Here is a 16680-nt window from a genome sequence, read left to right on the forward strand (position 1 = left end):
CAGCTCAGGAAATAATGGTTGCTGATCTGATCCACACTTGCTCTTCTTAGCATTTCCCTCGTCCACCTGTTGACTGAGGTTATCGTACTCTGCTCGCCATTTTCGGACCATTCGGAGATCCAACTTCTTCTCTTTGCAGAAAGTCATAGAGTCTTGCCCCAGGAGTCCTCCATGATTCCTTTCTTGTACTCGATGGAATAGCTCTTTCATTTTGCTCTCATCTTGTCTGGGGGTCAAAATATTATTCCCTTTAAATCTACCATTAAATCAAGTGTTAATTGAAGACTTATGAAACAGGAGTGGCAAAAAAATGATGACAGTTAAGAATGATGGTCCACAAAAGCAACGAAAAATTGCAGGCACCAAAATTCAGAAAACATTTCTTTATTTCACATGAGTGCATTAAGTATGTCCCTTACAACACACGACATACTGAATTATGAAGATTCATCTTAGACACACCATGCCCATTCGTTATCAAGTGTGTACGTTATTCGTGTGTTGTGTCTGTACCCCGATTGGTCTTTGGGCAATAAGTCTTGAGTTCATCTGTTTACATAAGCATTTACCTCTTGTCCAAAGGCGCCCACTTGGGTATTTACAAATACTTAATTATAATTTATATTATCATTTCTTTTAAGTATTAATGTCAATAATATTATTTATTTATATTATATATTAATATTATTATTTTATAATTCAATACGTCTGTTGTGTGTTGCAATGGATGTACTAAATGCATCCATCTGGCTGATGATCTTAAGTGGAGCTTATTTTGGGGGAAGGGCTTACATTACGAGCATCCTGAAAAATCACGATAGGGCTTATTTTCCAGTTAGGTCTTATTTTCAGGGAAATATGGTATTCACCAGATCTGGCACCGTGAAACTCCTGGCTCTTCCCCAAAGTCAAAATGATTCAGGACAGGTAGCCATGATAGTGCAACTAAAGACACTCACGAAAGAGGACTTCCAGAACTGCTTCAGAAAGTGGCAAGAATGATGGGATAACTGTTCGAAGCGAGGGGGAGTATTTTGAGGGGGATTAATGTCAATGTGTCTTTTATTGTAATAAACGTTTTTAATTTAAACATTCACTGTATTTTTTGATCACACCTCGTATTATCTCTAAAGTACTTCTCAAAGGGCTTTTTCACAATCATTCTTAACTTTTCCTTTCCAAATCTTCCTGCCTGCTTCTCAGTCTTTGAACAAAATTCTTTTAGGAAAGTCATTTTTTTTTTCACTTAGTGATGAAATTCAAATGCACAATTTGAGTTAATGCTTTAGTGGGAATAGGTTTTTTTCAGTAATTTTTCTATCAATCAAGTTAATAATTGATCCTTCCATGGTTGTTTGGGTAAAGGGAATGGAAAGTGGGTTCCACATTTCCCAAGGTTTAGGGATTGGTATGGTGGCACAAAAAGGGCTAAAGTGACAGAAGTCATTTGTGCCTGCCATTAATTTCACTCTTGCTGCTACCTGGAAACAGCCCTGCTATGGGAGATGTCTAATTTTGGGAAAGGAAAAAAAATAAAAGCCTGATTTCAAATTATGCTTTGTTCCCTAGTAATTTGATAATTGTAGAATTTTTGTGATTGTCTTTTTTTTCTCCTTCTGAGCTAAATTTGGCTCTTAGTTTGGATTTCAAGATTCCCCCACACACACACTTAATTTTTTGACTACCAGGATGCCAACAAATTCAAAATAGTACACCCTTTTAGATCCCCAATCATAATACGTAATCAAGGGCATGTAGAGCTGGCTGTTTCCTCCGAGGCCTCATCTGAGGGGCCTGCTGCCCTGTCCGGCTGTCCTGGTGGCCTTTACTCCTCAAGTTTTAGTACTGACTCTGTCCCCTACCTTCCCCATCCAACCCCCACCCACCCCCAACCAAGGTGACCTTAGATTTCTTTGTTTTTTATGGACTCCATATCTCAGACGCCTCAGTTGGAATTAAGCAAAGGAAAATACTAGTGTAATACTTGCTGAGTTTCTTGTGTTTGAAAGGAAAATAATTATAGGGATGGTTTGAAGTAGAGGATGAAGTGTTTGATCCATTTCAACTGTTAATGAGAATCAGTGTGGTTCCACCAACAAGGAAAAACAATATTAATTTGTCTCTATGCCCTCCCACTAATAGGAGTTGCTCTGAAACCTACCGCCTGCCAGTGATGGAGTACAAGATGAATGAAGGAGTTTCGTACGAATTCAAGTTTCCCTTTCGAAATAACAACAAATGGCAGAGGAATGCCAGCAAGGGTCCTCATGCTCCCCAGGTCCCATCCCAGGTGCAGAGTCCCATGACGTCGCGACTGAATGCCGGGAAAGGAGACGGGAAAATGCCTCCTCCAGAAAGAACTGCCAACATTCCTCGCAGCATCTCCAGTGATGGGCGCCCCCTGGAGAGGCGGTGAGTGTGCCTTCACAGATTTGCTCTAAATCTCTGCCCCCAGTTTGAATAGCACCAGCTTTAAGGTCTTCCCATAGTGTATTATACTAAAAATCAAGAATTAAAACTGAGATGCATGCACGAGTGGCTCTCAAAGCATGGTGGCATTCCAAAGTCATAAGGATAAATGAGGATATATTCCAGCATAACATGTGACTGTGTGTAGTGGTGGTTGTGCTTTGCTCTTTCATTTCCATGTGGGATCAACAGAAGTCATCCCTGCATGCTTAGTCACCGTATGGATTAGAACTTCGTAGGTTCTTTGAGGTGACATTAACCCTATTATCGTCTTTGACGGTCTTTGTCTTTGGGGATAAGTATATGATAATGACAACAGAATGCTGGGTTTTGGTTGAGTATCTGTTTTTTTGTTAATAAAGAATTGTTAGAAAGGAAAACAACCAGTACAGCACAAACACATTTTCCATTCCTCTGGAAAGTAGAAGAAAATAGTGGGTGTGTTAAAACGAAAACACTCAGTCCTGAGTAAAATAAACAAAAAGGAGAGGGATTGAGGGATCCCAAAAAGTGAGAAAACAAGATGTGTTGTTAAATTGAAAGTCACAGTGGATTCCCTCACAAATGATAGCCAATCAACTCTTCCTTGACAAGGACTCCCTAGCACTTCTGTCTGGAATTCACTATAAAATGCAGCACTTCGAACCACAGTCTAGGCCAAAAATGAAACTAGATTAAATACTTTGAAAATGTAAGGAAAAATTGGCTATAAAATTTTAAGTTATTACACTATAAATTTGTTACCCCTAATTACCTACACGAATGAAAGAGACAGTTTAATTCAGTAACCGCCGAATCACCTGCTAGAAGAAGCCAGTTTCTTTCTGTCCACCCGCTGTCCTTTCCCCATCACTTCTGCTAGTCTTGAGCTCATCTCACAATGTGTTTGTGGCTCCCACGCTAGAAAGGAATCAGAAACCCTATGCTGGGTAGAAGGAAGGTCCCTGTGGGAGCCCAAACGTGACCCTGACTCATCTGAGCAGCAGGAACCAGGTCCAGCTTGAACAGGATGGTAATGAAAACTGGTTCCAGCTATGCTTAAATAGTCATGGTTTCAAACTGGGAGCAGAAAGCTGGATGTTTTAAAAACCACACTATGATGTCTGTTAGTCTAACTTTTGAGCTATTGCATAAAACATTGTCACTTAGCTATTTCAGAAACACTAGAATGCCATGTAGAGATAATTTAGTATAAAACAAACAGACAAACAAACAGTAAAAAACTAGTCTTTTCTAAAATTCCGTATTCAATCCTGGTGATTCGTTTACAGAGCCTTGCTATTTATCTCTAAAGATTCCTTTCCCAGAGTGGCTGCATTCCCATCTGGACTCCTCTCGCTTTCATTATTTTTGAGGAGGAAAAACATCCAAGAGATCTCTGAATAAATTCTTTGTTCTACACATCCCAAACTTGGCTCTCTCTGAGGTGTGTGTGTTAACTGGAATTCATGATTTGGCCCACATTTTGAAAGATGAACCTAGGAAAACATTGTTTAGAGAAGGACCTTTTTTTCCTCTCAGAGCTATTTTCTTTCCCTCCAGAACAATCATCGGGCTTTTACAAGTGAAATTATTTTCGTGCTATTTTTTTATACAATATTTCACATAATACAGTAGCAGAATATATTTCAGTTCCATGTTGAGTTTAATTTTTGCAACGGAAGCTGAAGCTTCTCATTGCTGAACGTACTGACCTCCAAAAGTGAAAATATTTTTTGTAGCTAATTATCATCCTGTGATACAAGCAGCTTTCAGTGCTAGACAATGCATCAACTCCATTTTTTTTTCCAGATGGAACTCTTTGAGTTCTAGAGGTGATTTCTGCATGTACTTGTGTCTGCCTTTCATTTTAACTCCCCCCGGAGGAAAAGGAATCTCAGTGAGTGCTCACCATAATAGACTGTAAGAGCAGCCCTGTAACTCTCTCAGCTGTATAAAGTGGCAGAAGTGAGGCCACCAGTGGTTAGAGGGGAATTTAACCTCTATTCAATACCCTCTAAGGCCTCTTAGTTTCAGGTATTCTTTAGGGCACTGGACTCAGATTTCAGATCTTAGATGGAGGGCGTAGGTGACTTAGAAAATCTCAACCCTACGTTTCCAGGATATTCAGGGTATCTGGCTTCTTCATTTTGAAGTTAGCTGGATATTCTTCATGTATGAAAATTTAAGAATTTGATTACCTATGCCATCATTCCTAATTTTTATTAATACAATATATTTTTTTAAGTTTTAACTTCAAGTCATAATTTGGCAGGTAATATTTGAGAAATTCTGTTTTGCTACTATTTTAGGAATATTTGGGTATTCATCAAGTTTACCACGAAATATAATTCATTCCATAAAATATACTAAAATATAACTGAAAAAAATTAAGCATTCCTTTTAGTCTGACTGAGAACAGAATACCTTACTGAGATGCGGAATTGGGACCCCTCGCTGCACATCCATCCATTTGATTCCCCCCTTCATATCAGCCCTGCCTCAGGTGCCATTTACATCTCTACCTGGGCGATCTCTAAAATATGGTATAGACCTTTCAGGTGAATCACAAATAGAACAAATGACAAGGTCTGCCATACCTTGGATCTTGCCTTACCAATAATGGCGGGGGCCTAATACTGAGACCAAATTATTGCCTTTACATAGTTGTTTCATTCAATTAATTTTTCTCCCCCAGGTTATTTAGGCAGGTGGGGTTTAACTGTAGAGAAACCAGCTGTGTGAGCTTCAGTTATTATAGCAGCCGTGTCAAGTCTATCTACCCTGCCCAGGCTACTTCATTCGCTGTAGCTGGATCCTGCACAGTTCATTCCAGATGAAAATGTTAATTTACTACCTGTAGACACATAGTTTTTCTTGAATTGTATGCAAGATCCTAGACTTAAAGGTCATTAGGAACAACTTAAAAAAATATTTGTGGAACAGATTATCCTTTTCCTTTAATACCAAGGTCAGGATTTTTATGACATACTAAAACGTGGTTGGTGTTTGTAGTTGCTAACAAAAATTATTTAGCTGAATTGTGTTCTCTCTATATTAATACATTGTTAAGAGAAACTGATGTGGTAAGATGACCCATTTGCCATCTAAACAGAATAAAGTCTGATTCTATTTGTTTTAAATATGTAAGCTTTATGTTCTCTAGGTAGCCTTTTGAGTATGGAATTTTATAGTATTTGTAGGGCTAGTATTTATTAACAGAATTAATATGTATTCAATCAAAATAGGTACTATGATGTAATCATTATTTTGGCCTCAAATTTTTCTAGAGTGTAAGGGTAGAGCTGAACTAAAAATAGCTAGCTGTAGCACATTGAACTTAACACATTGCTGTGTTTATACATAATGCAGGGCCAGTAATAAAACCCTAACCTGTGTTAATATGTTCAGAAAAGTTTAGCTATTTCAGGGGCTTTGCATAAATAACAGACATCTTAGCATATAAAAATAAATTCCTTTCTCTTTTTTTAGGTGAAGTATTACCAGCCTTAATGTAGATATGTGGTGTCGGACCTTATTGAACCATTGGTACTTCTAGGTTTTCCCCGCTGTGCTGCACACTATTCCCCTTCTCCTTTCCCTCTCCCCACCCGCATTTAGCTCTAAGTAGCTCCATTTATATGGAGCTAGATCTGGGTGCATTTGCAGCCCCTCAGCCCCCTCCTCAGCAGAGGCTAGCACCATACAGGGTTTGAAGAGTGTGCCTGGTGAATATTGTTGAAGCAAACTTAGAGAGTTCTCCTCTCGGAGAGCATCATAGTCTTGTGCTCATCCAATCTTTATTTTTAAGAAAATGCTTTCTAAATTTGTTTCCTGCAGGTTCTGTGCTAATCTTCACTGTGTCATTTTCTATTTTGAGACAAAGCAAGCACCCATTTACTTCCTTTTACATTCGTACTCTTCCTTTATTTAGAATATTAGCTGCGGTGAGAAGTTTCAGGACTTGTACTTTCGAAATCCTGGCCACTTGGATCGTGGTCATTGGACTTGACTTGAAGATCCTTAAATCATAGAACTTTTGAGCTGCTCTGGGATTGCAGGCTGCATCCCATTGACCTCCATGTTTGTAAAGCTAAAGCCACCCTCCTGCAAACTCCTTTTCCTTGCCTGCCGAAACTTTACTCCTGGTTTTGTGGTGGTGTTTTGTCATCTCTTTAAAGTCTCATCACCTGCACAACTTTGTGTCCTCCACAATTCCTTCCTCATTTTCCTCTTAATCCCACACTGCACACTATCTCACAATAATTTATTTCAGTAACCTCAGCTATCATCTGTATGTGGGCACTTCCTTAATGGTATACAGAGGGTGCCAAAAGAATGTATACACATTTTAAGAAAGGAAAAAACTGTATTACTTATATATGTGCTGCCGAAGCGAGCACAAAACTGTATTACTTGTAATACTCAATACATACTGATGACAAATGAATACAAATCATGTTTGACTTCTGCAGTTATAAGAGGGGCTCAAAGGGGTTATCATCAGCATCCAGACACTTCTGATTACAGAGAACTACTTTTGAGTATAGATAACATCTCTTAAAATGTGTGTGTGTGTTTGTGTGTGTGTGTGTGTGTGTGTATACACACATATAATTTTGGCACCCCCCATATATTTTGCCTTGACCGCCTTTTTGCTTTGCACATGCGTATGTGTGACTACCTACTGAACATCTGCACTTGAATGTCAGCCAGTGTCTCATACAAGTCCAAACTGACTTCATTTTCACTCCTGCCCCTCCATCAACTCTTCCTTCTCAGGTGTTACCCACCTTGGTGAAGAGCTTTGCCATCTACCTGAGTATCCAGAGCGGAACTGGGATTCCTAGTCCCCTTTTCCTCCATCCTCATCCCCATATCCACACCCATTTAGTTATCAAGTCCTTAACTTGTGTTGAGTTCTTGTTTTTAAGCTTCCTCCATGTCATTGCCTTTGGGGCTCTCATTTCACAGGAAGACTTTTCTGGCCCAAACAGCTTTCCACCCCTCCATGCTGCATATGCGTGGAGGCCTCTAAATCAAAATAGAAATGCTCCTCAGGCCTTGGCTTTCATTTCTGCCTTCAGTCTCTAGTCCATCTCCCACTGCAAGTTACCTACCAGGCTCTCCTGTTCTCACCCCTGTCACCCCAGGCTCTGGGTCGCACGTGACTCTCTGTGGCTACGTTTTCTCTCTCCTTGCTGCCTCCTTGGCCTGCTGTCTGCTTGATCCACCCTTCCAGTCTCAGGGCCGCTTAACTGGTATTTTATTACCCAGCCCAGCTCCGCTACTGACAGGCTTCTTTAATTTCTCCTCCCAATTCTACCTTAATTGTCCCTCCTGGGAATGTTCAAATCCCTGAAAGTCTTCTTCCTTCACAGAATTTATTATTCTTCATTTTAATCTTATTCGTCCATCTTGGCACCTGATGGCAGTCTGTCTTATTCATCATCGTATCCCAACGACCCAACCACAGATTCTGGCATTTTAATAGGCTCACAATAAAATTTTTAAAACTTTATTTAGTAATTAAAGCAATAAGCAAAAGAACTTTCTTAAAGAAGCAGTAACAGAAGTAAATCAATTCAGGAGAAAATGTCAGGTTTTTTGTTGTTGTATTTTTGTGTTGTGGAAAAATATATATAACATAAAATTTACCATTTTGACCAGTTTTTAAGTGTACACTTCAGGGGCATTAAGTACATTCACATTGTTGTGCAGCCATCACCACTATCCATCTCTAGAACTTTTTCATCTTCCCAAACGGAAACTCTATATCCATTAAATACTAACTCCCCATCTCATCCCTTGGTCTCCTCAGTCCCTGGCAACCACCATTCTACTTTCTGTTTCCATGAGCTTGACTGTTCTAGGTGCCTCATGTAAGTAGAATCACGCAATATTTGTCCTCTCGTAACTGGGTTATTTCACGTTAGCATATCTTCAAGGTTCATCCATGTTATGCCATGCGTCAGAATTTCCTTCCTGTCTTAGCTTGGGCTGCTATAACAGAATACCACACACTGCGTACTTAAACAACAGATATTTATTTCTTATAGTTCTGGAGGAGAGAAGTCGAAGATCCAGATGCCAACAGATTTGGTTCTTGATGAGCACCCTCTTAGGTTTCGGGCAGCCGCCTTCTTGCTATGTCCTCACATGCCAGAGAACCAGCTCTGGTGTCTCTTCCTCCTTTTATAAGGGCACTATTCCCATCATCGGGGCCCCACCTAAATAAACCTAATTACCTCTCAAAGGCCCCCACCTCCTAGTATCATTACATTGGGAGTTAAGGCTTCAACATAGGAATTTGCTGTGTGTGTGTGTGGCGGGCTGGCGGAGTACATTCAGTCCATAACCTTTCCTTTTTAAGGCTGAATAATATTCCACTGTACGTACCACATTTTGTTTATCCCTTCATCTATCAATGGACTCTTGGGTATAAATTCGTTTATTTTTATAAAAATTAATTAAATAAAAGTGAAATATTCTGTGGTCATATAAAGCTATAGAATTAAAGCTATGTTTAAGTAGAATTCTTTAATTTTTTTGGCTAAGTTCACAGTACTCTTATGTTAAAAGTATATTGTGGGTAAAGCTGCCTAAAGTTGACTCATTGTGAAATGCAAGTTGTTCTTGATTAAATTTCCCATAGAAAGTTTCAGTTTGGTTGAAACTGAGCTTTGGTGTTTTTTCACTTGTCTGCTGAGATAAGGCAGAAAAGCACAGAGCCATACTTGACGAAACTCACCAGGCTCTAAGGCTTCTTTTCCCTCAACTCTTCAAAGGAGCCAGCATACTCTGGCATTCACATTGGAATGTCTAGATGATTTACAAGTTCACATTTGGTACAAAGATGTTTCCTATTTAAGATTCAGGAAATGGGCACAGTGGCTTAAGGTTGGCACACCTCCCAGTTCCCTTTCCTCAACAAGCTCCAGAGTTGCACAGGGCACGAGACCAGAGTGCACCAATGTGGCCCCCCAGCTCAGGCTCTTTGAATTGCTTATCATTCCTTGAGCCTCAAAAATGGCTGCTTTGCACTCAGTCTCAGGAAGTGTTCCCATTGGGTTTCCTCCCTGCAGAACCACCAGTGTTTTAGTGTCATCCACCCAGAAACCCTTGCAGTCCAGGGGCCTTGACTTGCATTCCAGCCCCAGCCCTTGGGAATGATGTGACAACGGGAAGTTCCTTATCCTCCCTACACTTCAGTGTCTCCATGAATCAAATGGGGCACTAGCCCCACCTCTCACAGTCTCTGTGAAGATTAACTAAGATAATACAGTTACTCTCTATCCACTCTGAGCTGTTAGGACAGACTGACATAGTGAGGCTTAGAGAATGGTAGTTGCTATATGTCATTGTTGTCATTTTGTTACACTCTTCCAAACTCAGCTACATGGAAGTGAAAAGCTTCTTCAAGTTGAGCACTGCAGGGGTACAGGTAGAGCTGCCATCCTGGGCTGGTGAGTCATTCTCCGGTGTGATGTGCGCTACGAGTGTGGTGGGTCATTGTTTTCCACAAGCAGATTGTGTTGTCTTCAGTGACCGTGACATGGTTAATGTTGGTGAGACAGGATGAATTCAGGAGGCCTGCCGTGCTGAAAACAGCCACAGTGAACTGTATGCGGTTGCAGACGTACAAAATGCTGCTGTCCGTGCAAATTAGAATTAGGTGATCTTATAAAAACAGTCGTATGTATTCTGGGAGAGCAGTGAGGTGGCGTGTGGCTACATTGCTCCGTGTGTCAGTAAGAAACTGTGTTCCTATATGTGCCCAGCAGGGGGTCTTACCCTCCCACTCACGTCCACGGAGTGTTCTGCATTTCGGCTTCCCAGGGAGGCCTGGCCTAGGCACACCCCACCTCGTTGCTCTGCCTAAATACACAAGGAGAGATGGCAGAGGACAGGGTTGACTCATACACCTGTGCTCCTGCTGGCAGTGTATGGAGGCATTCACTATCTCCCCAGGGGTCTCTACTCCCGGAGAGAATCAGAACCCAGCCTAAGTAATAGCCTGTAGTTTCCAAATCTGTTGCTTTTTATTTGCCTCTTTTGGTTTCCTATTATGTTTTTAAAATGACAAATTATGGTGGCATGCTAAATGGCACAAAATAAAAGTAGAGATGTAGAGATGAGGCATTGTCATACAGCCCTGAACCGCGGTCAGCAGTATGTGCTGTTAAGTTATTGATGGGCTAATTTGCAAATGGTTGGGACTTTATTGTAGAACTCAAAATTTCTGAAATCCAAGATATTAGCACTGGTACAGTTCTGTGGAAAAGGAAGGTAGTTTGTGCTGTAAGGAGGGGATAGGAGTCTTGGAGGAAAGTATACATGGGTAGCCACTCCAAGCCGAGGCCAGGATGGAGTGTTGTATTTCAGCTTCTACTTCTCTTTTTTCATTATTATTAAATTTATTGGGGTGACATGTGTTAGTAAAATTATATAGGTTTCAAGTGTACATTTCTGTAATACGTCATCTCTATATTGCATGCTGTGCTCACTACCCAGAGTCAGGTTTCCTTCCCTCACCATGTATTTGACCCCCTTTCCCCTCTTCTCTCTCCCACTCCCCTTCCACCCTTACCCTCTGGTAACCACTAAACTGTTGTCTGTGTCTGTGATTTTTTTTTGTTTTTTTTTTTTTGTTTGTCTTGTTTGTTTGTTGCTTTGAGTTGTATATCCCACCTTGTTCTGTTTGTGTAGTGAAATAGGGAATGAATTCATTTTCAGTTTTTTCCTAGTCTTTAAAATCCTAGTATATGCCCTCCACCCCCCAAAACCACTTAGCTTTTCATCAAAGCAGTTAGTTGTGGTTTCTTTTCGTGAAGTATTTGTGAATATTGGTGGAAGGTAGGACTAACCAAAAAGGCTAGTATTTGCGGTGGGCTAATGATTCTTGTCTATCTGTATATCAATCAAATTTTAGGCTTATTTCATCAGTTCTCTTGGACTTTGGCAAAAGAAAAGGGACAGCATTATTTGGGCATTCCCTTTAATGCCTGCTGACCCAGGGTCTTCGGGGCAGCTCTGGCCACACCACTGCTTTGCTGCTCAGCTTTCTGTGTCTCCTGCTGCCTCACAGATGAATTTTTTGCGTCCTCGCCTTACCGAGAGCTCACCCTGCAAAACCCACTCATCCTTCCGGCCATGCCCCCCACCAATCTCCCACCCAGGTCTAGTGCTCTAGCTTAACATGCCATCGTGGTGGCCTTACATCCCTCTGTCTTAACTCCTGACTTTTGTGAAAATTCTTGGTTTCCCACAAGACCTATCTCAAGTGCATTTCTTTAGAAGGCTTCCTTTCCCCTGGTTTTCCCAAGAAGATTTGACTTCTAACCTGCCTGAGCCCCTCTGCACTCTATTTGTGCTGCCCGCATGACAGTCACATTTTACGTGTGTTTTTCTTTAAAACTGTAGCTGTTCTTGAGCTCATATTCTGGTCCAGGCTCTGTTCAAAGTCCTTTATGCAAGTTTTCTCAGTTAATCCACCCAACAGCACAGTAAATTGGTTGCTCTTTATCTCTTTTACAAATAAGAGTGCTCAGGGTTTGAGAGATGAAATAACTTGTGCAGAGTCATAGCTGGTTAGTGGTAGAGCTGAGATCAGCACTAAAGGCCTGGGGACGGCAGAGCCCCTAACTTAGCTACCGTCCTACATGAATGACATCCACCACCATATGTAGATGGCACTCAGGAAATACTTGCCAAACGAACGCATGCATGCTTGCATGCTGAGGAGGCCCGGTCACACGTGCTGTAATCAGGGCCAGCGTCTGGGGTGGGCAGCCTATACAGCAACCTCTGCTGTCACTGTCATGACATTTGTGATAGTGTTTGAACAAGGGGACCCACATTTTCATTTTACACTGAGTCCCACAAATTATGTAGCTGGTCCTGCATGCACTCCATTTTTACTTTCTGTTCTTTTCAGTCACCCTTATGTATAAAATTGATTGTTCTCAAGAGGCACCCATGATGTGTGCCAGGCTGTGAACTTCCAACAGCTTGCCAACAGCTGTGATGATCCATTTATCTCAGCATGATGAATTGGCGTGTTTTCCTAACTGTGCAAGAGTGTTATTCCTTGTTGTAAATTGACCTTGTCACAGGAGGCTCATCAGAACAGGATTTCCATGATCCAGCCCGAAGAGCTGATAGGAATTGTATGGTCAGAAAGCCAAGGGTAGCTTTGGTTCACAAAGTATACAGTAGGAAGAGATGAAAATACAGAGGGATGAGATGTTTGAATTTGAACACAACTCCTTTATATCGTCTGATTATAGAACCCAAATTATATTACCTTGAAACATTTCAGAGAATTTTTTTTTTATGTATATATAATTCTGGCAGAATCCCTGGTTAATACACGTTGCTGAAGACAGACTTTAACTTGGCCCAGTTCCATGGGTGAATAGCGTTTTAATTGCCAAGTTGTTGTAGAATGCTGTGCTTGATTATGCACGTAAGGATCTAATTGGTCAGTCGTTGCTACTATTGGAAACCCTCACAATTGTTTTTACCATCATCCCCTGTTTGCACTTGAGTTACAGAAGGTCTTATCTCCTTGGACACATCTAAGCAGTGCTGTCACTTTGAAGTAAAAAGCAGGAAACAGAAGCATAATTAAACCTATACTACATAACTATCAGAAAAAAATATTTAGCGTCAGTGACTCGGATACTGAGAATTCCTTATCCATAAATTGATAAATTATAATCAGTCACAACATGAAGAGATCGATTTAATAAGAGTCTGTTCATGTTAACCTGTATGATTCATGGGAAAAGTGTGGTAGAGGGCAGGGGCTGGCTATTTTATTAGAAATCAGGGCTTTTTAAAACAGTTCTCTCTTACACTAGTATGAGAACGTTTCTGGAAAAATAAGGAAATGATACTGATCTTGGACCATCTCTTAAGTGTCCATCCCCTTCAACTCTGCTTTCATTGCAACAATATGCACTGCATATAAATGAAGAGCTGTTGTGTGTCTTGCAGACTATGGAAGCAGTGTCTGTCGGACTGATGATCATGACTTTTTCAATCACTGCATTCTTTGTACAATAAAAAAAACCCTGGTATTTTATTTCTGCAGAGGTAATTAATAGCGAGCATTTAAGAGAACATTTAATATCAGTTTAAAAACATTTAGTTATTTCTTGGCTAAATTTATAAAAATAGAAGGGAGAGAATCTATTGAAATGAAGGCAAAAAGGTTTAGAAATTTCCTTTCTGACAGTGACCACAGCCTTCTTTTAAAAGGTTATTTCTTATATTCCATAGAATTGAAAGGTCTCACAGCAATTGAAAGATGTGTTTGAGCACTAACATCTAGGATGTCCTGGGCTCGTTAAGAGGAAGACAAAGCAGAAAGGTCTGGGTTTACCTCAAAAGAGAAGAAAAGACGTGTGATCTTGCAGTCTAACTCTTCACTGGCCTCAGCAACCTTTAAAATAGAGTGGGTAGGAAGACAGAGATTCAAGAGGTCAGCATGCTCCTTCCCAGGTGAACCAATTTGGGGGGGGGACTCTTTTTCAAAGTGGCAAGACAGCAAGCAGCCCAATTTCTTATAATGATCAGCTGCAGGTTCTCTCTGGCAGAAGTGGACTGCCAGTGTCCGCCAGCGGTACCTCCCATTCCCTGAACTAGGTCTGTTCTCAAATAATCTTTGTGTGATGGTATCAAATTCAGAGTATTAAGAAAGAATGGTAAGTCCTCAGAATAAAGGAGAATTCTGGTCTCCCCCACACACACACACACACGACCACCACCACCACCACCACCATCACGCATACATCTAGAGTCGTAAAAACATTTGGGTGCCACTCCATCAGTTGCTGTACATGTGTTCTGTGTGTGTAAACAGTCAGAAAACAAAGCCACTATTGAGTTATATAAATGCAGAAAAGGGGTGGGAATGAATGTCGGTCTTCTGGAAACGCTATTTTTTCACTTTGGGATAACTCCAGTAACCAAGTAGAATTTTCTGATACACTTGCCAAATAAAAGAGCTGAGGTTGAGAGCGAGCATGAGATATTTTAGCTTAATGTAAGTTTTGGAGAGCAGGGTAGGAAAAGCAAACTGTAAATACAGATATAAAAGTTACGTCTTGACTTTCCCTATGGAATCATGTTGTCACTTCCTCATCAAAGCATAAACATTTTAACATAAACCATAAATATAATCAATTGGCATTACTTGTTTACCTTGAAGAGAGTTTAAAAATCATTAGGCCCCAGCCATGTTAACCTTCTGCTGTCTCTTTTTTTTTCTTTTCTATCTTTCTGTAACATCTCCTCTTTGCAGTAAGAAAATCAAAGCAGCTACAAAATGAAACTTTCTCTGTATGAATTTTCTCTGTATTAGGTGCATATAAAAGCCAAATTCTTGTTACATTTGGGTTTGTGCCGCTCCTTAATTCTTAGTTTTCTTCTTTGTACCCTACTCTCCTCCCATTCCTCCCCCCTCCAGTCCTCTTCCAATTATTCTAGAATAAATAGTGAGATAGTTGGGAGATGTCTTAATGGAAAAAAATAAAGAAATGTCTATTTTATGGTGCCCAGATAAATGTCTCAATCTTTCTCTTATCAAAACACATTCCACGAAGTAGGGATGAGCTAGTGTTGCGTGACCACACTGGTCTGTGACTCCCCCCGTAGCGCCTCTCACACACCCGTCTGCTAAGCCTGCCATCCTGGTGAGGATGCCAGCTGTGTGGTCAGCCCACGTTTCTCGGAGTCTGTGTGGCAATGACCAGATTGGTGATGTTAACCGGAGGACCTTGAGAACTCTGCCTCTTCCTAGCTTCGCATCACATCGCCCCAAGGACGTAGCGTCCTAGGTCTCCTTATGTGTCCCATTTCACGCTGTGTAGAATAGGCATTGTCAGTAAGTTCTCTCGCCTTTATATATCAGATTGATGATATGCACCAGGGTGTCAGGATGTAATTCCATCATCCCCTTTTCTTGCATTTAAGAAAGCATATTAACTTGGAATGGGTTATGATTGTTTTTAGTAAATTATTCACAAATTTTGGCCCTTTATTACATTAACGACCATTGATACAGATGCACCATGGTTGAGAAGCCCTGGCTTGATGCCCCTGATATAAACTGTGGGCCTTTATGCTGTACCACCTACTGTTCTTCATTCTTCATACTGCTGGTGGGTATCCTCCTTCAAACATAACATTATACAACCAGAGCTGTAAAGATAAATAAGGCTCAATCCTGCCCCTTAAGGACAGAATCTAACTGGGGAGACGGACACATGGAAAGCTCACCATTCCTAAGGGTGCGCTATAAGGGTGCAAAAAGCAGACTGTTGTGGGACTTGAGGAGGTTCTAATTAATCTATGAATTCAGAGCTGTGCTGTTGGAATTCAGCCTTGGAGGAAGAGGATTTGATGTGAGTGAAAAAAGGGGGAAGCATTCCAGGCAGAGAGGATAAGATAAGAAGAGGTAGGAATATGGTGGGTGAGTCTGAGAACTGGAGCATACTGAATATGACCAGATTGTGTGGTGCGTGGAGGTAGGTAAAGAGCTAGGGATGAGGATGGGCTTGGAAGAGGTGGTCCAGAGCCTGGAATAGGGTGCTGGGGACTTGGTCCTCTATCCTATAGGTACAGGGAAGCTATGGAGGCTATTAGCAGTTAGATGACTCGGACTAGTTGGGGTGGTTTGGAGGTATGGGGTGGACAGAGCCTGGAAGTCAGAAGACCAGTTAAAACACCGTTATACTGATCCAGGCTGGAGATGGGGGAGCTTAATGGACAATCAGCAAGCTGGAGTCCAGTTATCTTCCGTGTCTACGTTTTCAAGACTAGCACTAGCGTGCCTGACACACAGTTTGTACTCAGTAAATAGTTGAACTTAATTAGACCAATTGACTGTGGAAGATGAGGCAAGGGTGGAGCGGGGAGAATGGCTTCAAAATATTTAACTTGGAATAACATATAGGGGGGACAGGTTTAGAGTATGGAGAGTGGGAAGATGGAAACAATCAGTTTTTAGGTGGTTTGATTTGAGCTGCTGGTGAAGGTGTTCCCTAGAGATGTTTAGGAAACAGCTGGAGATAATAGATGTATTGAGGAGAAAGAGCTGGCTCTCAGGTCAGCTCTGCCCTTTGGGCATAGATGCATTTGGGAGTCATACTTTTCAGTATCTATCTTTGTTCTTTTGCTGTTAGAAAAGCTTCTCATTGTGGTCCTATTATCCCTTCTGTCAAC

General features: G+C 41.1%; 1 protein-coding gene across 19 annotated transcripts in view; it reads left to right on the forward strand.

Moving 5' to 3' along the window:
• SIPA1L1 (signal induced proliferation associated 1 like 1) overlaps positions 1-16680 on the forward strand; it is a 335407-nt gene that overhangs the window by 270215 nt on the left and 48512 nt on the right. For all 19 annotated transcript variants that reach the window (XM_081047663.1, XM_081047664.1, XM_081047665.1 and 16 more), the window contains one exon: positions 2143-2412. In XM_081047663.1, coding sequence (XP_080903789.1) covers positions 2143-2412 — 270 coding nt within the window. The remainder of the gene's footprint in view (positions 1-2142; positions 2413-16680) is intronic.

The sequence above is a fragment of the Rhinolophus hipposideros genome, assembly GCF_964194185.1.
Source record: "Rhinolophus hipposideros genome assembly, chromosome: 5".
In the NCBI taxonomy this organism is placed as follows: domain Eukaryota; kingdom Metazoa; phylum Chordata; class Mammalia; order Chiroptera; family Rhinolophidae; genus Rhinolophus; species Rhinolophus hipposideros.